Consider the following 23589-nt stretch of genomic DNA (forward strand, 5'->3'; position numbering starts at 1 on the left):
TCGTTTTTAATCAACGTAGGAGGACGCTGAGGTTTATAGATCCCCACGGTCACACAAAACACGGACTCTATTATTTTAATTTGAAGTGAGCGTGAAAATAAAAGTAGACTTATTTTTCGTGACCTTGCATTTTATTTTGAAGGTGACACACGAAGTGCCCCCGCGCGTGCCGACAGCGTTAACTTGACTACGGTGGCCGCTTCTCGATGACAGACTAAAGGCTCCGCGCTGGGATTTCACGGAAGATGCTGAAGAAACGGGGGCAGTTGGTGAGTTTTTTACTCTTGTTCGCGTCTTCCGCGCTTCACGTTCACCGCTCCCGGCACCGGGATTTACCGGAATTGTTGGCGAGACAGACGCGTTTTTAATAAAAGCACACAAAAACCGAGCGAGCGGATGTGGAGGAGACTCGGCTTTGGCGGGGCTTGTTTGTTGAGTTTGGCCGAGAGTGGAGCTGTGTTGTCTGCTGTTAGCTGTTAGCTGTTAGCTGTTAGCTCCGAACACTGTCGCTGTCGGCGGGCGGTGGAGGAGAAGCTAACGTTAGCCCGCACCACCTGACTCATTCTCTGACAATCGCTGCTGGTTGTCTCGTGAGGTGGAGGAATGAGGATAAGCGCGCGCGTGCGTGTGAGTCTGACATTTTGCCGGTGGCGGTGTTTGCTAACAGCTAACCTTGGCTAACGTGAACACAAACGTGATGATGATAATGATTGAAATAGACATTTTTATTTAAACAAAAAAATGGAAAATATACAAATGTCTTATTTTAAAGAAAAATAGTATGAAAACACAATATTTAAAGCAGCATAACATGAAAATTGTGTTTTGTTCTTTATTGTCCTGCTCTCTGTTTTCGAGTGCAACAACTGATGAATGTGTACGTTTGTTTGAATTTAAATCATTATGTTTCAGTTAATTACAGTGATTCTTACCGTACTAAAGTCCAAAATTCATGTATCTGTACTTCGCTTTGTTACGTTTCTTGCAACTTGTACTTTTCCTCCAACTATCTTTGATTTTGGAACTATAAGTAGATTTTCTGAGTCTGTGATGAGTTAAGTTGAAGGAAATGTGTTTGAGGCAACGCCAGGACAGACATGGAGTTTCCTCACATTCTAAACACGTATATTTATAAAAAATTTCCTCAGACACATAATCTCTGGAATAAGCTGTGTTTTTTTGTACGTTGTACGTATTTTTGTAACCTTGTACGTTTTTATTTTACGAGGTTTATCATCACAGGTGTCCCGACAGTGAAGCTGTGTCATGAATATGAACTTGTTTGATGTGATTGTGTGTGTGAGAGATGTGACGCAGCTGATTACAGTCAATGTAGCTTTAATTGCTGTTGCCGTGTCAACGCCTCGTTAATTTGTTGGTGACTGGACACACACATGAACACACACACACACACACGAACACCTGTGAGCAGCTGATCCTGAATAATGAGAAAATTAACCAGGAAACAAATCCAACAAACAAACTGTGCAACTCTTAAATCCTGAGGCTGAACACAAGAGTCGGGAGAGGAAAAGGGAGGACAGGTGTGTGTGTGTGTGTGGTGTTCCTCCCTCCCTCATGATAACCTATTTTTGGAGAGAAACATCCTCACATTCGTTCCTCAGCTCCTTCACACTCAGCTGCTTCCCTCCATTAAACGGAGCTAGTATCTATGCAGGGGTCACACTGATGAACAACCTCAGCAGCACCAGCATCCCGTCTGTCTGTGTTGGATCACCTCAGTTCAGTGCTCCCTTAAATGAACCCTCTTATGACCTTCATGATTATTTATTTAGATTTTAATGGCTGTAGAATTGTCAGAAAAGTGTTCAGTGTGTGAGTTCTTCTGCCCCTCACTTTCCAGGAATTACAGTGCTGATAAATCTCGTCTGTGATTGGACACTAATGACAAGTATAGGAGCGCAAATACTCTATTTCTCACTCTTTCTGGTGTCCATCCATCTTCTACCGCTTTATCCTCCACATGAGGGTCACAGGGGTCATTGGGCGAAAGGTACACCCTGGACACATCGCCAGTCCATAGATTTAGAATTTTCTTGATATCACAAACGGTGTAGGAGTTACGGTAATGAGAAGGTAACAGAAGGATTCATTGTTAATCCATTCATTGGCGTAGATGTTCAGCTTCTTATATGTGAGTATTTCCTGGTTTCTTTTCTCCATAAAACAAAGAAATCATTAAAACTGAATCACTTTGGTTTGAGGACAAAAACAAGACATTTGAGAAGCTAAAAAATGACAAAGTCGAAAATATTCACATTTAAGAAGCTAAAAAAATGACAGAAATGAGAAAATATTCACATTTAAGAAGCTGAAAAAACCAATGTATTAATGATCCTAAATGGTCTGTGATTGTAATAATACTGGTTTTGCAGTTATTGTCATTAATCCTGCTGTTGCTGCTGCATAAAGTTTCTCTAGTCTGGTCCAACAAAGTTGAATCTGAATATTGATGACATGAACGACATTGACACTAAAACTCAGTTAAACTTTCCTTCAGATTCCCTGAACTCTTCAGTGGACTTCACTCTCTCCCTCTCTCTCTGCCTCGTGTTTGCTTTGACCTACTTTGCCTCGCTCTGGTTTTTTTTGCCCTCCCTCTGCGTCTGTCGTTAAATGAGAACGAGCTAAGTAGCAGCAAACATCGACCTTGTGACCTCGTGGGAGTGAGTTGTGTCGGTTGCTGATAACAAAGCGGGCGTTTGTGTCCTCCCCGTAGTGACCTTGATGAGATGAAACGCCAGCGCTAAGTCGGGCGAGTCGATCACCTGCTGTAATCAGCACATTCCTGCACTGATAATTCTCATTTTCTTCAGTCTGTAGAATATGATGTGAACAGGTCAGGATGATATTTCATGTAAAATTGTCATTTGACACACATTTAAGACTAACAAATGGCCATGTTGTTATTTTGATAGAATTTCGATGTGTGTGTCCAGCTATCATTCAGATTAGAGCTGAAACATTGACTCGATTGGTCAATTGCTAAATTAATCGTTAACTATTTTGATAATCACTGAGCTTTTTTTAAAGAATTAAATCAGGTTTCTGTGATTTTTCATCTTCTTAAATGTGGTGTTTTCAGTTTAAACGAAGAAATCATTCAAACTGAATAATTTTAAGTTTTGGGGACAAAACAACACATTTGAGAACATCATTTCCAGGTTTGACAAACACTGATCAACATTTTCTGGAGCGAACAACTCCTCGATTAACCGGGAAAATAATTGACGGATTCATCGACGATGAGAATTGTTTGTCGCAGCCGTAGTTCAGATTTGTTATGTTATCTAAGTTATAATTCATTTACTAAACATCTCTTGTGCTTCGTTCACGCAGCAGCAAGTACTGTGCTGCAAATGTTTTGCTCGATGAGATTACAAACGCAAGCGAGTGCATGTAGACGCAAATTTTGCGACAAATCTATGGTGAAAATAATGGTTATTTGCAGCTCAGACACAGGTTTGTGCAGCTGTTCTTCTCAGAACTCTACTTTGACTTCCATTCATTTAAACAAAGCCTTATCACTAACCTTAACCATAACTAGCCCTTAATCTTATAAGAAAATGAAATGGAATGAGGTTCTGTGTCATTGGGACCAGGTTTTGGTCTCCATATTTCCTGAAAATTCACATTGTAAGTTTGATGTTTTTGTACTTGCTGTTGTCAGGATTACCAGTATGATGTTACGTTGTTGTTGTTGTTGTTGTTGTCGTTGTTGTTGGGAGTAGTCGTACATGTAATTTGGACATAAATGCATGGATTGACGGGCTTTGTTGTAGATCTTTATTGTTATTAGTAACTGTGAGTCAAGTTTAAAAATGGAAACGTTTTGCGTCCTGAGCACAAACCCTTGATTGCTTGTTTTTGTACGTGTGAGTCACAAATTGAAGTAGTTTATGCTTCCTGTTTAGTGGCTTGTCTGAATGTTTACTCTGAAAAAGGCCGGTCAGATGCTGTGTCCGTCACTGTCTCACCACCAGGGAATTATCTCTTTATAGAGTTTGACCTGAATCAAACTGACGCTGCCCGGAAACCATGATGATGATGGTGATGATGATAAGAGCTGCTGACTGTAATAAGATCCTGCCGTCGGTTCACTGCTTTGTTTGCGTGTTTGTTTATTTATTTTTTTCAGATTTAAATGTCAGTCATGTGAAGAGAGGACGTTTGTATTGTCGCTCTGTTTGTTTGTGTATTCTCTTACGTGCAACTCGTGCAAATGCTTGAAGAAAATCTACGCCAGTTTAAGTGTGCAATGTCTTCAGAACACGTTCATGTCTTTATCTCACTGTTGGACAGACTTTTCCAACAGGCAACTGAAGTTTGTAAACCACTCACTCTCCCACACCCAACCTCCATAGAGAAAATCAGTGATTTTACCTGCTGCTCTACTACTGCCTCATGTGGTCACTTTGTGTCACTGAGGTATGTTAAAATCTTCTCTGCGGGGTTTGGTGTGGGAGAGTGAGTGGTTTACAAACTTCAGTTTCCTGTTGTCCAACAGTGAGATAAAGACGTGAACATGTTCATAAAGATGTCGTAGGCTTACATGTCCTGTCCAGTTGAGACACTTGTGCTAATACACAACATTCTAAATGTTAGAGTTAAAGATAAAGTAGTGAACATGAGATATCGTAGACTTGAGCTGCTGTGTTTCACTGTGTCTCAGGCTGGTTTTTGTGGTGCAGAAATTGGATATAGTGAGATAAAGCAGTCCTTTTGTAAGTGGATAAAACATCTTTCTGTTTTTCCTCCTCGCTGGCAGCCATGTTTTCCCTTAGAGTGTTTATACCTCATTTAAAGCGAGATTTATACCTTTCAATTAGATGTTAAAATACTAACAGGTTGGTCTTGATTGAGAGTTTCTGGTTAAAAACCACTGAAGAACAACCGACATGAAGCTCAGAGAAGTAAGAGATGTTAATTCACTTTAAAAGTCATTCTCTGATGTTCCTTCATACCTGCATCAGGTCTGACTTGCTGCTGCCCTCCCATCCTGAGGAGGGCAGAGCAGGAATGTTGCTCTACCACGTTGAGGTGGGGGGAGGAGGAAGATCCTCCTTGTTTAAGCTCATCAAAAACAATCCTCTGACCTCAGCTCTGAGGAGGTCGATGATGCACATTTGTCCTGTTCTCTCTGTGTTTTTGTTAAACTGGGACTGAGCAGCAGAGTTAACGCAACACAAGTCGGTGGTCGACTTGTTTTTGTCCCACGGCAAAAGACGGTTCCACGGAGGAAGACGAGAGCAAGAGAGAGTGGAGTCACACCCATTTAAACTGGTAATTTAAACTCACTAATGACAACAACACCGTGAACTCATTGACTCGTTGTACAAGAGTAAAACTTCTCGGCGACTTTAACAAGGATTCCCATGTTCATCGGTCAGCTCATGTCTTTGTCTCACTGTCAGACAGACATTTCCAACAGTAAACTGATGTTTGTAAACCACTCACTCTCCCACACCAAACCCCATAGAGAAAATCAGTGATTTTAGCTTGTGGAGACACAGGAGCTGCTGGTCTACTGCAACCCTAACCCTTGGAAAAGTCTGTGTATTGGTGATATAAGGACGGGAGCATGTTCTTAACATATCGTAGACGTTGATTTTCTTCACTGAGTCTTTGGCTAAGTGGCTAAAATCAGTTTTTCCTTGTGTCTCCACTGGTCGCCAGAATCTGACACTGAATTGGGTCAATGACCAGTGAGTTTGTTCATGTTGATGCACCAGTTTCCTCCTCCTCCTGCTGCAGTTTGCTGTGTGTTTGGATTAACTCTGCATTCTAAAGTCTTATGTCTGCTTCTGAACGACTGGAGTGTTAAGGTGAAAACGTGGCGCACAGCACACAAGGTGTCACATTTCTCGTCCACCTGTTTGTCCACCTCTGAGACGCTGGTGTGATCCCGCTGCCTGGAGCGGGATCACACCAGGTTCTCGCTCATCTTCGCCGTCACTGCTGAAAGATATTTACATGCTGCTCATTTGTTTTGTATCTGTCAGATTTCTGCTGAAGACCTGTCAGACAGCTTTGTCGTCTGTGTGTCTTCAAACTTGTGGCTGTGAAAATGATCCTTCTATGAGAAATACCTCAAATGCAGCGCTGCTGGACTGGAAAGACAAGTGTGTGAAGGTGTGGAGTGGGACCACAGCCTGACCCGATGGCCACTGAGCGAGCGGTTCACTTGTTCTCAGCGTTTGTTTGACCTACTTTCATTCAGCAGCCGAAAAAAGGGACTTGAGGTGTTTGAGATGATTTTATTTTTGAAAACAGACATATGTGTGTGACATATGGCACAGATAGAAACACTGACACTGTGAAGGAAATATCTTTGAGACAAGATCCGGTCCGAATTTGACCATGTTCATACAACAACACGTGTAAACATGTGAAATGTCATAAAATGTTGAAAAATGTTGATCAGTGTTTGTCAAACCTGAAAATGATCATGTTCTCAAACGTCTTGTTTTGTCCACAAACTAAAAATTCAGATTCAGTTTGAATGATTTATTTGTTTTATGGAGCAAAGGAAAACAGAAAATATTCACATTTAAGAAGCTGAAAAATCAAAGAAACTTTAATAATCGAACAATCATTGCAGCCGTACATAATATATCTACTAATATCTACTGTTTATAATATAAATATCGATGTGATTTATGTGGTGTTATATATTGATATCGAGTGATATAAAAAAGTATTGTGATAAGATTTTTTAGCCCTTTTTTAATGATGCACCAGATCATTTAGATCCAAATTAAACATTCTGTGTTTAATTAATCTGTGTTCTGTTCTGTGAAAGCCCTTTGTACTAAAATTTGGTATGAAAACTGAAATCTCTCAAATAGAACAGGTGAATTTGTGACTGTGAGTTAAGTAGACTTGACAATGGAGCCTGTTCAGGTTTAAGAATCTGTTTAGGCTTTTTTATTTGACCATAGGATCTTTGTCAAATATTTTTGTGGCTCATCTGTGAGAGTTTGTCTGTCAGTTTATTGTTTTTGTAGTTAATGTGTGGTTGTGCGTGATCACTGCAGCCGTGCACATGTGTGGAAAGTCAACACAGTCAAACACGCACTTTATGAGCCCAAAGCAAATGATTTGATAGACTAAAGGCGTGTTACGTTACGTGTTAGAAGGAGAAACGCGCAGTGGGAAGGGAAAGGAAGCTTCTACAGCAGCTGTCCTTCATCATATAAGCAGCAGGAAACGCACTGGTCACATCAACCAGGCTTAAACGTTGTGAGGAGCGTCTTAGATGAGAGGATGAGCCTGAACTGTCATCAGCGTCATGACACTGGAGGGAACAGCACCGAGGTACACTTGACTGTGTTTGCGATATGATTGGTGATATCGGAGAGAATGGTCATTTTTACATCCTTCTCGTTTTTGTTCAAAAAACATTGTTAAATGACGACTGTGTGATATTTGTGCAGATGTGTAAGGAAGAAAGATGTCTTCACATGTCGTTTACAGATCAAGACAATAATTATTGGTGAAATAATAATTCACCTAAAATAATATTTTTAACACACATTTTGTGACTTAAACTGTCGTCAAAGACGTGTGTGTGTGTGAGTGAGTGCGCGTCGGCTTCCGAACGATGTTGAAGCGACCCCTGTAAATGAAAAGTGACTGCATTGAGAAGCTGGTCATCGTGAACAATGAGGAAGAACAGAGGTGTGGGGAGGAGGAGGATGTAGAGTAGAGGTGGCTGAGAGTGTTTAAAGGCCCAGGGAAACAAAAGGAGGACGAGTTCAACTCCAGAGGATTAAAAAAAAAAAAACAGAACAAAACCTATTTTTACTTTGACTCACAATGAAGAAGAAAAACTTTTATTAGTTTGTCGGCTCATTTTTCATCACTGTCACTGAGAGAAGCTATTTAAAAGTCTGTGTGTGTTCACGTACTCACTGCTGTGTGCTACTTTTACAAGAGTGGAGAATTTTAAAGCTGCAGTGCGTAACTTCTGTCGCTGCTCATTCAGCCTCTGTTTATTCTTCGTGAACAGAGACTCGCCGTCTGTCTACGTGCAGGTCACAGATGTGTTTGTTAACAGTGTTCATACGTTCATAAATGGTTGTTAATGACGGCATCGCACTAATATTGGTATCAGTAGATACTCAGGTTCGTGATATCGGTAGATATTTGAGTTTGTAATATTTAGTATACAGTGATAGTTCCTGGTACCTGGTGTTCCTGTGTGACGTCTTCCACAGATAAACGTTTGTTTTTTCTCTTTCGCAGCTTTCCGACAGACAACCCTCCAGTGAAGATGAGACCATGGTCCCGGTACTAACCTCCAGAAAAGCCAGTGAACTCCCTGTCAACGAAGTAGCGTGTATCCTGCAGGTACAGTAATCCACACCTGGCGACACCCGGTGGCCACAGGTGGTATGTTTTTGGTTGTTCCATCTCAAGAACGCCGCGATTGAGTTTCTTGACACGTTGATCAAACGTTGACTTGGACTCGAAGGTCACTGCAACCTTACAGAACGTGTGGGGAACATATTTAAGGATATTTCTTTTCAAACATTTTACACCAATGTTCACTTCCTGGTCCTGAAGTTTTTGGAGCATGATGTTTCAGGAACTGTCAGGCCTCCAGGTGTTTGTGTCAAAACAAGTGTCACATGAACTTGAAACAGAAGCCAAACAGCAACGTTTGTAAGGTGGATTTAGACGTGCCACGTTACAGTAGAAGAGGGCGGCACTAATGCAGGCGAGCGTCTCAGCTCCGCATTAATACATAATCCCTGTCCACACTGACACGCCTGGAAACTCTAATCACACGACTGTATGAGGAACAGATGAATGAATAAATGGTGGGATGTCAGAGCTGAGGCCCTTGATTCACTGTTAAATGTCGTGACAGGCTGACCTGCAGCAGGGTTTGACCCAGGAGGAGGTGAGGAGGAGGAGGGCGTACCACGGCTGGAACGAGTTTGACATCAGTGAAGACGAGCCACTATGGAAGAAATACATCTCACAGGTAACGTCATTTCCTTCTTCTTCTTCATTTTCTTCTTTAGGCTTCTCCCTAAAAGTCAGTCTGTTGTTGGATATATTCAATAGCTCATTATTTGGCAGACAGTGTATCTGTAGATGTATATAATAGCTCATTATTTGACAGTCAGCCTCTTCATGGATGAAAAGGTCATTTTTTGTCTATAAAATGTCTGAGAAGACAAAAACACGACAATCTAATAGCATACAAAATATATATATTTATATACATACACACATGTACATTATGTATATAAATATATTTATATACATACACACATGTAGTATATATAAATATGTATGTTTATATACATACACACATGTATGTATGGTCTCACTGTCCTCATTCTGTCCTCAGTCTGTCCTCGCTCTCTTATCTAACTCTCCATGTTTTAGCGTCGCCTCGTTATCAAAGTCTCCCAGGAAGTCGTTCAAACTCCAGGGCAATAGTGACGCTCTATTTTTATCTGACATTTGACAAAAATGTGGTCACTGTTGTCAGAACACTGTGATATGAAGCGTGTGGGCGCACACACACACACACACACACACACACACACACACACACACACACACACACACACGTCAACTGTCCGTCTCTGTCATTAAATCCCTAATTCATGCAGCGTTGGATTGAATATTTAATATATAGTGAATTTTGTGTCTCTTGTGACTGTAAGGACACATCCGTCCGTCCGTCCTTCATACAGACAGACATTTATATAACAGTGAGTCTGTAAATTTAACATGAACTGATCTGACAATCGCTTTCACCAGAGGACGAACCATCGTGTCCCAGAAAAAAAGGCTGATTTCACACATGAAGAGACATCAGGCAATCAGTCTGTTGTTGGATGTAGAGAATAGCTCATTATTTGTCAGTTCTAGCTCCTCCCTTTTTTCACAGCCATTGGATCACATGTATACACTAAGAAAAGCATCAGTCTAGAGTTGAGTAAAATGCAGGACAAGGGATGTAAACGTGGTGCAACCCCTGGTCCCCTATTTGTATGTGGTACAGCTAACATGGCTGTCAGCAGGGGGCAGGAAAAGAGGAAAAGATTTTAGCCACTTAACAAAAGACTCTAAGTCTACGATGTCTTTAAGAACATGTTCATGTCTTTATCTCACTGTTAGACAGACTTTTCCAACAGGAAACTGAAGTTTGTAAACCACTCACCCATCCCAAACCCCATAGAGAAAATCAGTGATTTTATCTTGCGTCTACTGCTGCCTCGTGTGGTTACTTTGTGTCACTGAGGTAAATCTGAACAAAGGATTTCAAACACTGAAGTGACAAAATAAGACATTTGAACTTATTGATGGAGGCAGCAGTGTTTTCCTGGTGTCCCCGGTGCACCTCAAAAACCCACTGTCGCCTCACTCTACCTGTGTCTGTCTACAGTTCAAAGATCCTCTGATCCTGCTGCTGCTGGCGTCGGCCGTCATCAGTGTCCTCATGCACCAGTTTGATGACGCCATCAGCATCACTGTGGTGAGTCCTCGTGGAAACGACTCTCACCTGCAGCTGCTCTAACATCAGCGTCAGCAGTGGAGAGATGGACGGAGGTTTAGACTCTCTGTGGTGTCGAGTGATTTTGAAATGACGATTTAAAGCACGGGGTTAATCATACAGCTCATCAAGAAAGAGATGTGTAAGAGTTTAACCCTGGACTTAAAAAATCCATCTTCTTTACTAACAGAGGATTTTCTTTGTTCCAGGCCATCATCATCGTCGTGACCGTTGCCTTTGTCCAGGTGAGTCTGCGTCATGAGTGAACTCACCTTTCTGCGTATGATTGAGCAGTGGTTTTTCATGACTCCTGTTGTTGTTGTTGTTGTTGTTGTTGTTCGTGTCGTTGTGCAGGAGTACCGCTCAGAGAAGTCTCTAGAAGAGCTCGGGAAGTTGGTTCCTCCAGAATGTCACTGGTGAGTCCGACACTCGACTCTGTCTCAATCTTGTTCCAAATTTACAGGAAATTTCCAATCTCAGGAGTTTAAAGTACTACACTTTGAATCTGAACTTGTGTTAAGTGTGAATATGCAGTATATTTTTATTACTTAGTTTTTTTATTGATTTTTAAACTTTATGACTGTTGATTGGACAAAATGGCTCTAAAACAGTAACAATTGGACTGAAGGATTCATCTCTATTGTATCGAAATCTCAGTAAAGCCGACTGCAGTGTTTCTCGAAGCCAAAATGTGTCCAACGACTATTTCAGATGAAATATTGTCCTGACCTGTACATATCATATTTTACAGATCTACACAAATATCACACAGCAATCATTTCAAATATGTTATTCAAATGAAAATGAGAAAAATTACATGAAAAGCACAATTTAAGTCAAAATAATTGCAATTAAATAGTTATTCATGAAATATTGCCACTATTTCTTAATGGTTCAACAGTTGATCAATCAGTAAGGATAACTCATTTTCTCTCTCTCTCTCTCTCTCTCTTCTCTCTCTCTCTCTCTCTCTCTCTCTCTCCCTCGCTCTCCCTCTCTCTTCCTCGTTCTCTCTCTTCCTCGTTCTCTCTCTCAGTATCAGGGAGGGACACCTGGTGCACATGTTGGCGAGGGAGCTGGTCCCTGGAGACACCGTCTGTCTGTCAGTGGGAGAGAGAGTCCCAGCAGACCTCCGCCTCTACGAGGTACACACACACACACACACACAGGGAGGAACATGCAAAGTCCATGCAGAAGGACCCTTGTTTTTTACCGGGTCACGAACCCCGGGTCTTCTTGAGTGCTAACCATGACTCCAACTGTGTGGCCCTCTTTAGAATCAGTGGATTAAAAAGATTTGGTCACAGTGAACTACTGAAGTGAAATACCAGTGAACATTGTTGGCTTTGATTCTTGTGTCAGACGTCGCACTCATGACTCTTCAGTGACGACACTCTCTGTCAGTGGGATTAGGATTATAAATAGATTTTGGAAAACGTGCTGGAACTGTGTCGTGGAAAAGCTGCATTACATATATTTGAATGAATGTAAACAAGAGACGGTAGAAACCTACATGTGGAATGAAAGCAAAGGGAAAAAGGGAATTTTGAGTCCAGTCTGTTCATCAGTGTCCGTCCTCCCTCCCCCACAGTCCACCGACTTGTCTGTGGATGAGTCCAGTCTGACTGGAGAGACCACGCCCTCCTCCAAGTCTACCTCACACCAGCCGCTGGCGTCCAACGGAGACATCGCCTCCCGCAGCAACATCGCCTTCATGGGGACATTGGTGCGCTGCGGCAAAGCCAAGGTAACGACAACCGGACGCCACGTTTGTCCTCAACACTCAGTGTAATGTTACCAAAGAAGAAGTGACAAAATATGAAAGTCGAACAAGACATAGCGTTTAAAGCTGTGAACATTTTCCTCAGGGCATCGTCATAGGAACCGGAGAGAGCTCCGAGTTTGGTGAGGTGTTCAAGATGATGCAGGCAGAAGAGGTAACATTTCCTTTACTGTGTTTTTAGTGTTTGTTTAGTCATTAAAACAAGTTTAAGTATCAATAAATGCTTATGGATACAGAGTGAACAGAAGAAAATCATATTTTTTTGTGATATTTAATTTGAATAATGTTACTAATATCACTCACATTCATTTATCTTTTTTTTTTTTTACAATATTTTGTTTGCGAGGTTGCAAAAAAACTTTTTACTCGACCAAAAATACATTACCCAACATTCTGTTACACATTTATTCATGTTTATAAATGTTACACATGTTGCCTAAAACATTTCACAAAAAAAGTTGAAATATTACAAAAACATCATGAAACAAAACCAAAAAAATCACTGACAATATTTTTCCATAATGGGGACCAAAAAAAATCTACCATGACCCATCTGTGGGTCCCCGACCCAGTGTTTGAGAACCACAGTTCTACATTAAGCCTGAATTTGATGCACTGCTGTTTGTATGTTTGAGAATGATGTTTGTTTTTCTTCAGGCTCCAAAGACTCCTCTGCAGAAGAGCATGGACCTGCTGGGGAAACAGCTCTCGCTCTATTCGTTTGGCATCATAGGTCAGTGTTCAGTCCTCATCTTCATCTTCATCACATCACACTCACCAGAGTCTTTGATGGTACGACCTGTGCTCTGTGTTTCAGGCGTCATCATGCTGATGGGTTGGCTCCAGGGGAAGAGGACCCTCGATATGTTCACCATCGGTGTCAGGTACCTCTGCTCTTTCGCATTTTACACAGCCGGGGACTTGAGGACAGTATTTAACTATACACAGTAGGTGTCAGCAGTGGGTTTGTTCCTCTGTGGTCAGGTCGGACATCATGTGAGATGTCTTATGGGGCCAATGACACAAAAACACTAATGACTCAAGCTCAAAGAATTGAGTCTTGACTTGGATTTGAGCTCAAAGACCTAAGTCAAAGTGAGCTCGAGTCCAAGTCAGTAGTTTTCAGGTCTTCATCAAAACAGCGTGGTGTCCATTTTTGTAAATTAAAGCCTTCTGGGGTTTGTTGATGTTCTTCAGTTTGGCGGTTGCCGCCATCCCAGAGGGTTTGCCCATCGTGGTAACGGTGACGCTCGCGCTCGGTGTGATGCGAATGGTGAAGAAAAGAGCCATCGTTAAGAAGCTGCCCATTGTGGAAACTCTGGGTAAGTAACTCATCTCAGCCACAACATTCATTCAGTCATGCTTTTGATACGCGATAAAAAGTCATTTTAACATGTAGTTTTTGTCAAGAACCAACTGATTGTGAAAATGCACAACCAAAATCTCAGTCTGATTTTACTATTATTTTACTTACTGTTTTGATTAAAAAAAAAATTGATTTAAAAAAGAAAAATAACTGAGTTCAAATCACAATATTTGTATATTTATGTATATTTCCTGCTGAAGTACTTTGAAAAGATTGACTAATTTAAAGTGGAAAAAATATTCATATTTAATATTTTTGCAGCAGTTTTGGTAAGGTGACATTTTCTGCCGCGAGGAACAAATTTGTCAGGTTTTTTTGCACACTGCAAAAAATAAACAATGCATCAAAATAAATGTTTCTGCCAATCATTGATCCATCTCAGGGCCTAATAATAATCATCAAATTCTCCTTGAAATTTATTTTATGGAAATTATTGTCGTCTGTTTTTCTGCCCTTAGGGACACATTTGTCAGGATATTAAAGGAACTCCTCAGGGTTAATGACCTGAACGTATTCACTTAAAATGTCACTAACCTTGGGGCAGCCTGTGGCCAAGGGGAAAGGGAACTTGACTTGTAACCGGAGGGTTGCCGGTTCAAATCCCCACCCGGCCAAAAAGGGCTGGGGTACCCCTGAGCAAGGTACCCAACCCCCAATGCTCCCCGGGCGCCACTCAGTGTGGCAGCCCACTGCTCCTAATTCTAGGATGGGTCAAAATGCAGAAGAATACTTTCCCTAAGGGGATTAATAAAAACTAACTCTAACTCACTCTCTAACGACATGTCGACGTGTGTGATGTCCTCTTTCTCCATCAGGCTGCTGTAATGTGATCTGCTCGGACAAGACGGGAACGCTGACCAAGAATGAGATGACGGTCACTCAGCTGTTCACATCAGATGGACTCCACGCTGAGGTCAGAACCTGTGGCCGCCAATCGTCACAAGAAACAGTGACATATAGATTTGGGAGGTTGAGGTTTAAAAGAACTGAGAAGTGAATTTAGAGACACAAACATCTGTAGTTTGTTCTTCTGTTAAACATTGAGGCCTCATTCTCGGTGAAAACATGGCTGCCACTCAAAGTTACTCACACCTTTGTTTTTCAGGTGACGGGCGTCGGCTACAACAGAGAAGGAGACGTTTTAGTGGACGGCGATGTCATCCACGGTTTCTCCTGCCCTTCTATAACCAGGATTGTGGAGGTGAGACACTGTTGAAGAACATCTCGCTGAAATTTGCATCTTTACTTTTTTACTTTACCCCACATCTCAGACTTCCCCAGATCTTATTTAAAGTTGGGGAAGATGAATGACCTCCCTTTAGACAAAATATACATATGCATATGTATATATGTGTGTGTGTGTGTGTGTATATATATATATATATATATATATATATATATATATATATATATATATATATAAAAATATGTGTGTGTATATGTGTATATATAAAGAAGAAGAAGAAACATCATCTGTGTGTGTGTGTGTAGGTCGGCTGTGTGTGCAACGACTCCATGATTAAGAATCACAACCTGCTGGGACGACCAACAGAGGGCGCTCTCATTGCTCTTGCCATGAAGGTGAGAACGAGCACAAACTGCATCACCATAAACCACTGTAGAGTTTAAAAAAAATTACATTCAGCTCTTTCTTCAGTAGATTATGATGTAAGTTATGTTGACATTTAGAGGAAAACATGAGTGTGATTGACGGCTCATATCGTCCAATAAGAGTCTGGTTGAACTTTTCCATTTTTCATTTCTTTAGAGGAACAGGTGTTCAGATTCTAACTATTCTAACTAACTTTTTATTCTGGCTGTGTTTTTTGTGACTGCACCGTGTTCTCGTGGTTTAGATGGGTCTGGAGAACCTGCAGCAGGACTACGTCCGTCTGGAGGAGCATCCGTTCACGTCGGAGCAGAAGTGGATGGCTGTGCGCTGTGCTCATCGCAGTCAGCAGGTCTGTAAAAAAGTTTGAATCATTTAAAGGGGAAAATAAATATTAATATATAATATTTTTACAGCAGTTTTTGGGAAGGTGACATTTTCTGCCCTTAGGGGCACATTTGTTAGGATATTAAAGGAACTCTTCAGGGTTAATTCACTGAAAACATCAGTGACGACTCTGTGATCTGCTCGGACAAACAACTCATCTATTAGTCCCAAAGAAATATTAGACAGATTTATAAAGTTGCAACTTTAAAAAGAAACGGCCTAATAATTAACTCTTCAACACTAAGCCTCAGAATGTCCATCTGTACTTTTTTTGACTTACTTTATCCATAAAAGGGCCAGAAAACTTCCTGTGAGTAGGTGCTTTTGCCCATTTTCTCTGCAAATACTTAGAACTTTCAATATGTGACAGTTATTTACAGTGAAGAGTGTTTTAACATTGCACATTTGACTCTTCTCTGCCTGTTTTTTAAATCAATTCTTTTCATTGACCTTTGACACTGTTTAAGTTCATTTTTGTATCTTTATCCACACTTTTATGTCTTTGTAATTTATTTAGTTGTTTTAGACGTTTTATCGCCTCACATGAGCATCTGTTCCTTTTAATTTATTGTGTCCTTTATTTAATATTTTACACTTTGGTCCACTGTGGTTGTTTTGAATTGCTTTAACAGACAAAGTTGGATAGGACTGGATTAAAATGAAGAAAAACATGATTTGATTTTAGAGAAGAAAACATTGCAGTTGTACATGAACAAGAGATTTGACATTTGAACAGTATAAAACATATTTAGTCTTTTGAAACTCTCTCCTCACAGTCCCTTCATATTCTCTGTGTGTGGACAGAGGGGGACAAAGACCGCTGATTTGCCACGTTAGGGTTCTCAGCTTTCACAGACTGTTGTGTGACTATAGAAATGCAAAGTGTTGGTGTTAAAGGGTTAAATGAGAACAGCAGTGATCTGTGGAATCACATCAAAGTGTCTCACTCTGTGTCTCTTTTCCTGCATGTTTCCATCAGAACACGAGTGTTTACTTCATGAAGGGCGCGTACGAGCGCGTGATTTCCTTCTGCAGCTCCTACAACAGCAGAGGAACCACACTTCCCCTCACACACCAGCAGAGGGAGCTGTACCAGCAGCAGATCAGCTACATGGGCACTGCCGGACTCAGAGGTGAGCAGAAACAACAGGCCACTGTACAGTCCTGGCACAGCAGGCTTCATAGCTCCTCCTCAAAGTGGACGGAGTCATCACAGCACAGCTGCATGAAACTGCAGTGACAATGTTTTCTACACGTAAAGCAGTTGTTTTGGGTGAAAGTGAATCATTAAAAAGTTTTGTTGACAGAAAGTTGCCGAACTTCAGAACTTCACTGAAGTGAAATACCAGGGAACGTGGTTTTCAGCAGTGCTGTCTCTAAATCCAACAGACTCCTCTGTTCAATACTGACATTTTACACATTTGCTAAATGTTGGAGATGAAAGTTAATGTTTTCAGGATTTTACAGTTGGACATTGTTGTCTTTGATTCTCATGTCGGACATCACGCTCATGACTCAGTGACGACACTCTCTGACCAGTCAGAGGGATTAGGGATTATAAATAGATTTTGGAACTTTAATTAAATTTTGGAACTACACTTTATTATGGGCTCAGCTCACTTGGAACCTCGTCAGAACATGAGGTTATTTAAAGGAACACCAGGAAAAATGGAAAAAAATGGTGCCGTGCTGGAACTGTGTTGTGGAAAAAAAGTGCTTTATAAGAGCACTCAGTGTTGCCATAACGACATGCTCACTATGTCTCTGTCCTCCCGACAGTGCTGGCGTTCGCCTCCGGATCAGAAGTGGGGAACCTGACCTTCCTGGGTCTGGTGGGCATCATCGACCCGCCCAGGTCAGGGGTCAAAGAGGCCGTGGCTGCGCTCATCAGTTCTGGCGTCGCCATCAAGATGATCACAGGAGACTCGCAGGAGACGGCCGTATCTATAGGTCAGAGGGCGGAGCCTCCATAATGAATCATCATGTATTTAATCAAGAAATTATCTTGTTAATTCAGAAAAACTGCACATATGTTTATATATGTTGATGTGGGAATAATAATAATTAAAAAAGCAAAGTTAATGTAAGATTGTTTTTGTTTGTGGGTTTGCAGCGAGTCGTCTGGGTCTTTACTCCAAAGGTTGTCAGTGTTTGTCTGGAGAAGAAGTCGATCAGCTGGACCTGCAGCAGCTGTGCAACATGGTCTCCAGAGTGAGCGCACACACACACACACACACACCCTGATGTCACTTTTGTTTGTGTTTATTTCTGAGTGAACGCGGTCTTTGTCTCTGCAGATTTCCGTGTTTTATCGAGCGAGTCCCAGACACAAGCTGAAGATCGTCAAGGTGAGCACGCTGAGGCCACACCCACAGACGCAGCCGAGTCATTCTCTAAATCTCCTCATCTCCCTCCACTCTCTGTGAGTGAAACGTTAAAGTCCATCTCTCTCTCGCCGCAGTCGCTGCAGAACATTGGCGCCGTGGTGGCCATGACGGGCGACGGCGTGAACGACGCCGTGGCCCTGAAGGCGGCCGACATCGGCGTGGCCATGGGACGAACGGGCACCGACGTCTGCAAAGAGGCGGCCGACATGATCCTGGTGGACGACGACTTCCAGACTATCATGTGAGTCCAAGGCTGTGTTTGTGACGCCGCGGTGAATCTGGGTGATTTTTTTGTCTTTATTTATGTTTGTGGCAAAAGTCACTGTTAACCACTGTCAGTTCTTCTTTATTAACTCTAAACACACGGTCAAACACCTGTCAGTTTAAAAACTGCTAACATCACAGAAAACATTACTAATGTGTTACAAAAACAACACATTGTTAATCGTAACAAAAATGACACAAGCTGTTTTAATTTTACAAAAAATGTGATCAAAAACGTCATATAAGATGTTATTAACGAAAATCACATCATGACACAGGAGAAAGTTAGAAAGTGTTGAAATGTTGAAAATAAACTTGTTTCCTTCTTGTGTGTCACATTGTTGCAGTAAAAAAGTAAAAAAAAAACATGCAATTGTCCTTTATTTTGTACGTTTTTATTTGGCTCCGCCCACAGGTCAGCCATCGAGGAAGGAAAAGGAATTTATAACAATATCAAGAACTTTGTGCGTTTCCAGCTGAGCACGTAAGTCAAGCAACAACAACATGCTGTTGCTGATGCTGCATCGTCTCCACGGTAACGCTCTCTCTGTCTATCTCCAGGAGCATCGCAGCGCTGACGCTCATCTCCTTGGCAACGCTGATGAACTTCCCTAACCCTCTGAACGCGATGCAGATCCTGTGGATCAACATCATCATGGACGGACCTCCAGCTCAGAGGTACAGAGGCATCATGGGAAATGTAGTTCTGAGGCAATTGACCGGTGAAGTGGTATTTACTGTGTGTGTGTGTGTGTGTGTGTGCTCGCTCGCAGTCTGGGGGTGGAGCCTGTGGACCAGGAAGTGATAAAGAAACCTCCTCGTAACGTCAGAGACAGCATCATCACTCGCAGCCTGATCTTCAAAGTGCTGGTGTCAGCGTTTATCATCGTCTGTGGGACTCTGTTCGTCTTCTGGAGAGAGGTGGACCAACCCATTCTTCTTCTCCTCCTCATTCTTCTCACTCGCGTCCTCTCATCCTCCTCGTTTTCCTTTTCCGTCTCCTCCTCTTTCATCCTTTTCTCCCCCTTTCCTTGTTCTGCTCCTTTTTCTTCTCCTCTCCCCTCACTTCTCTCCTTCTTCTTCCCTTTCTGTTCACTCTCTTCCTCCTCGTTCCTCTCTTCCCTCATTTCCTTTCATTCCCTTCCCGTACATCTCATTTTCTCCTTCCTTTTTTTCTCTAACTCCTTGTTGTTTTTTCCTCTCCTTCCACTCCTCCAGATCAGATTATTCTCCCCTCTTTCATCTGTCTCCTCCTTCTTTCTCCTTCCTGATTCCTCTCCTCCGTCACTTCACTTCGTTCTTTTTCCATCGTCTTCTTGTCCACCACCTTCCATGTTCTCCGTCTTTCTCCTCGTTCTTCTCGTCCCTCGCCTCCTTTCATTTCCTTCTTTGTCTTCTCCTCCATGTTGTTGATTCTTCGTCTCCCTCTCTCCCTCCTCCTCTTCTCCTGCGTCGCTCGGTCACAGCTCTCAGACTTGACTCCTCTTGTTTCCGTTTGTCTTCTCAGTTGCGGGACAATGTCATCACTCCCCGTGACACGACCATGACGTTTACCTGCTTCGTCTTCTTCGACATGTTCAATGCTCTGAGTTCACGTTCACAGGTAAACGACGCGCTCTCATCGATTCATCACAAATCACTAACTGAAGAAACTTTATTTTTGTTCTATTTTAAGCTTTTATTTCACAGTTGATGTCATTGTGTGTGTGTGTGTGTGTGTGTGTGTGTCAGACTCGTATGGTTCATGAGATGGGTCTGTGCAGTAACAGGACGTTCTGTTTCGCCGTGCTGGCGTCCATCATGGGACAGCTGCTCGTCATCTACTTCCCTCCTCTGCAGAGTGTCTTCCAGACAGAGAGCCTCAGCGTCTTCGGTGAGGACGCAATGAGACATTTGTCAGAGAACTGCAAAAAAAATAAAATAAGCCTTGTTTCTGGGAAATGTATCTTCATTTCTTTTCCTAACTGCAGTTTGTGTTACATTTAGACGTGAGTGAGTCCGTCTCACAGTGAGATAAAGACGTGAACATGTTCTTAAGATGTCGTAGACTTAAACTGGCGTAGAGTTTATGAAGTACTAAAAGCTCAAGTCACAGGAAACTGAAGTTTGTAAACCACTCACTCTCCCACACCAAAGTCCATAGAGAAAATCAGTGATTTTAACATCACACACAGGAGTTGTTGATCCACTGTTGCCTCCATCACTATGTTCAAATTTATATTTTGTCACTTCAATATAAATATTTTGATTGACAGCTGTGTCCCCGCCAGCTAAAATCACTGATTTTCCGTGTGTGTGTGTGTGTGTGTTACAGACCTGCTGTTCCTGGTGAGCCTCACCTCATCTGTGTGTGTGGTGTCTGAAGTCATCAAGAAGGTGGAGAGGTTGAGGTCCGCCCCCAGAACTCCGCACACGGACGTCTTCCATGAAGTATGACCCCGCCCACGCCACCGTCTGGACCTGAAGGCGAAGAGGAGGAGGAGGAGGAAGCAGCTGCAGGTGAAGGGTTTTAGAATCAGAGACTTTTTTTGTTTTTTCAGGTGGGCGGAGACTCTCCGGTCTGGGACTGGAGGGCACGCTCATCCTGAAGGGGGGCAGAGCATGGCGAAAGACGGCCTACTGGACTGTGAAATGGCCAGCGGGTGTTCTGACCCTGACTCTGTGTTTACTACAGTACGACGTCCAGCTCTCGCCTCCTCTGACTCGCTCTGCTGGTGTTTTCCTGCTGTCACATGACTTGTCACATGACTCGTCACATACGACGGACCTGAAGGAGAAAAAACCTCTGAGTCACATGTTCGACACGTTTGTGTTCTTTATTTAAACGGCTCATGTAGAAAAGTGCGACCGCGTCACATTCACCGGACGACTGGTCGAGCTTGTGTGTATGTGTACGTGGGTTTTCCGACGCAGTGGGGGTGTGGAGGTACAACACTAATGGGTCAGGGTTCCATTCTTGAGCCTCGTGACCAGCGAGGAAACAAATAACAAACACATTGAAGTTTTCGTTTTATTTTCCTATAAACGTTAAAATTCTCGTGTGACGATTCATGTTTGGGGAAAAAAGACATTCCGCGCATTTAAAGCTTTAATTTTCATGTTTCTATACAACTTTATTTTTCTTCAGTGTCTCAAATAAACAAATTATTTTTCTATGAAGCACTTTTTATCCAACTACTGAGAAAAAAAAAAAAACTATATCCGGAAAAAACCCAGATTCAAAACAAATCTTTATTTATTCGTGATGAAAAGCAGCAAATCGTACAGAATACTGTTTCTTATATTTAATAATTCTGTAGATTTGTATGGATGTAATGAATCTAATAATGTTCTGATGATAAAGATAAACAAACAAAAACATGATGCGTAACTGTCCGATCAAAGACTTCCTGTCAGACCATGTGACGTGAGACAAACGTGTCACGGAAAAATCGCACTGATTGTATGACATAGATAAGGTGTATTAAATACCTTTATTTATAAATAAATGAATCAAATGACTTTGTTCTGAATTCATTCATTTTTAAAGGAAACACGAGTGAAATGATCCATTTTAAATGTTTAAAATGATGTTAAAATGCTTCATAAATACAAATTATTTTGAAACAAATCAAGGAATTTGAAAACTTTGGCATTTTTTTAAAGAGGGAAAACTATTTTCTCAGATATCAGGCTTGAAATATGCTGAGTCATCGCACCAACACTAGCTAAAACCACTCAAAACTGCGATTCTCTACCTATTTCTCGTTTATTTTTCTGTTTTTGTGACTTGTCGCAAACGTGTCGTAAAAAAACAATGTTTTTCCGAGGGTTTACTGATACGAATTAGTCAAAGGTTGCTTACAAACAGAAGTCGCTCACTTTTTACAATTACAACTATTTAAGAATAAAAGAATAAAACATTATTATCGCAATAATATTATGAGTTGCTTTTTTGGTGGGGTTAGCTAGCCGATATTAGCTGACCGAAGTTGGCTGGCTTTAGCTAATGTTAGCAGATGTTGGCTGGCATTAGTTGGTGTTAGCCAGTGTTAGCTCGTATAAGCTGATGTTAGCAGATGTTGGCTGGTATTAGCTGATGTTAGCCAGTGTTTTTTTTTAAGTAAACCTTTAAATTTGTATCTCTGTGACCTTTCTGGGCATGGGGCGGGGCTTGTGTCCCAATGGGAGGGGAGGGGGCGTGTCCTGACCTCGATACACAACGGGGACCTGTACACACGATGAAACGACGTGTACAAGACGGTTGAAGGTGAATAAACAAACGTACCACCACGCCTCCACGTGTATGTTTCCGATCCATGCGTTAACGTCTTTTTTCTATGCATTCAATTTGAATAATCGTCACTGCGGCTGTTTTTTTTTGAAGAAAAATATACGTTTATACATCTTAACGATTTCTGACTCGAATACAAAAAAAGCTGCGCCGCCCTGGTGGTAGCATGCTAGCACAGCAGTTACCGCCGTCTCATCCTGTGCCTTAGAGAAGTTGTTTGATTTGTCATCACCTCAGGAGGAGGATGAGGAAGCTCTTTACTTTCCCTTCTTTGTTATTATTATTTTGGGTGAAAATCTTTACCTTTTTTTTATACCTTTGATCACTGCCGGGGTACTGCAGTGCTTTCTGGGAAATATATTTAATTTGCCATCCTATAAAATCAGGTTATTTCTTTGTCATTTATTTCCAAAAGGCTCATTTAGATAAAAAAAAAAATAGAAATCTGCTGCTGTTTCAGTCATTAAATCATGAGATTATTACAGCCATTAATGTTCGAAACGACTGTAAAATACGTGAATAAATATTCAGCAGATATTACATGTTACTATTATTATATTATGAAGTCATTGATGTTTGAAATTTCACATTTTATTCTCGATAAAAGAATTAATGACATCACAGTTTAAACCTCCACCTTTTAAATGAAATAATGTCTGTTAATTCAAGACTGCTGTCGTCAGAAGTCGAAATTTCCTAGTTCAGGCAACAAGAGTGGTTTACAAACACGGCTAATTTTACTGTTCAATTCACTCCTGTCTTATTTAGAGCTGTAGCTACAATGTTTGTGAGCATAAAATGATCATATACAGCGTCATAATCTACCGGAGGTTTTTCCGACTTCTCTCTGGAACATGGTGAACTCGGACGTGACGTCACAACCAGTTCCGACTCGAGCGACTCTGCTTTCACTGCTGTTCTTTTGTTTTTGTTAGTTTTTTCTGTGACGATCTGCTGCTGTCACTCTGACTCCCTCTGTA

The 23589-nt window shown here is 41.6% G+C and overlaps 1 protein-coding gene across 3 annotated transcripts; it reads left to right on the plus strand.

Annotated features, from left to right (window-relative positions):
* Positions 1 to 193: 193 nt before the first annotated feature.
* Positions 194 to 22707, plus strand: atp2c1 (ATPase secretory pathway Ca2+ transporting 1). 3 transcript variants are annotated; one of them, XM_044035054.1, is made up of 27 exons: positions 194 to 269; positions 8269 to 8373; positions 8897 to 9013; positions 10433 to 10522; positions 10750 to 10785; positions 10895 to 10956; positions 11577 to 11685; positions 12132 to 12287; positions 12409 to 12477; positions 12981 to 13056; positions 13141 to 13207; positions 13521 to 13645; positions 14505 to 14602; positions 14795 to 14890; positions 15181 to 15270; positions 15546 to 15650; positions 16665 to 16818; positions 17465 to 17635; positions 17799 to 17896; positions 17983 to 18033; positions 18147 to 18313; positions 18752 to 18820; positions 18898 to 19014; positions 19110 to 19257; positions 19844 to 19939; positions 20068 to 20209; positions 20651 to 22707. In XM_044035054.1, the coding sequence occupies exons 1-27, from the start codon at positions 246 to 248 to the stop codon at positions 20770 to 20772; spliced, it is 2760 nt and encodes a 919-aa protein (XP_043890989.1). In that variant the 5' UTR covers positions 194 to 245; the 3' UTR covers positions 20773 to 22707. The 3 variants fall into 3 exon arrangements, with proteins under 3 accessions (XP_043890989.1, XP_043890990.1, XP_043890988.1); XM_044035055.1 differs by lacking the exon at positions 194 to 269 and adding an exon at positions 276 to 627; XM_044035053.1 differs by lacking the exon at positions 194 to 269 and adding an exon at positions 6549 to 7338.
* The last annotated feature ends 882 nt before the right edge of the window (positions 22708 to 23589 follow it).

The sequence above is a fragment of the Solea senegalensis genome, linkage group LG9, assembly GCF_019176455.1.
Source record: "Solea senegalensis isolate Sse05_10M linkage group LG9, IFAPA_SoseM_1, whole genome shotgun sequence".
NCBI classification, from domain to species: domain Eukaryota; kingdom Metazoa; phylum Chordata; class Actinopteri; order Pleuronectiformes; family Soleidae; genus Solea; species Solea senegalensis.

What these genes read in the sequence shown, in the direction of transcription:
- atp2c1 (XM_044035053.1), top strand. Translation starts at nt 7,288, where the DNA reads ATGAGCCTGAACTGTCATCAGCGTCATGACACTGGAGGGAACAGCACC. An exon ending in AAGTAGCGTGTATCCTGCAG is followed by an intron (nt 8,374 to 8,896) that starts GTACAGTAATCC and finishes ATGTCGTGACAG; the next exon opens with GCTGACCTGCAGCAGGGTTT. An exon ending in GTGCGTTTCCAGCTGAGCAC is followed by an intron (nt 18,821 to 18,897) that starts GTAAGTCAAGCA and finishes GTCTATCTCCAG; the next exon opens with GAGCATCGCAGCGCTGACGC.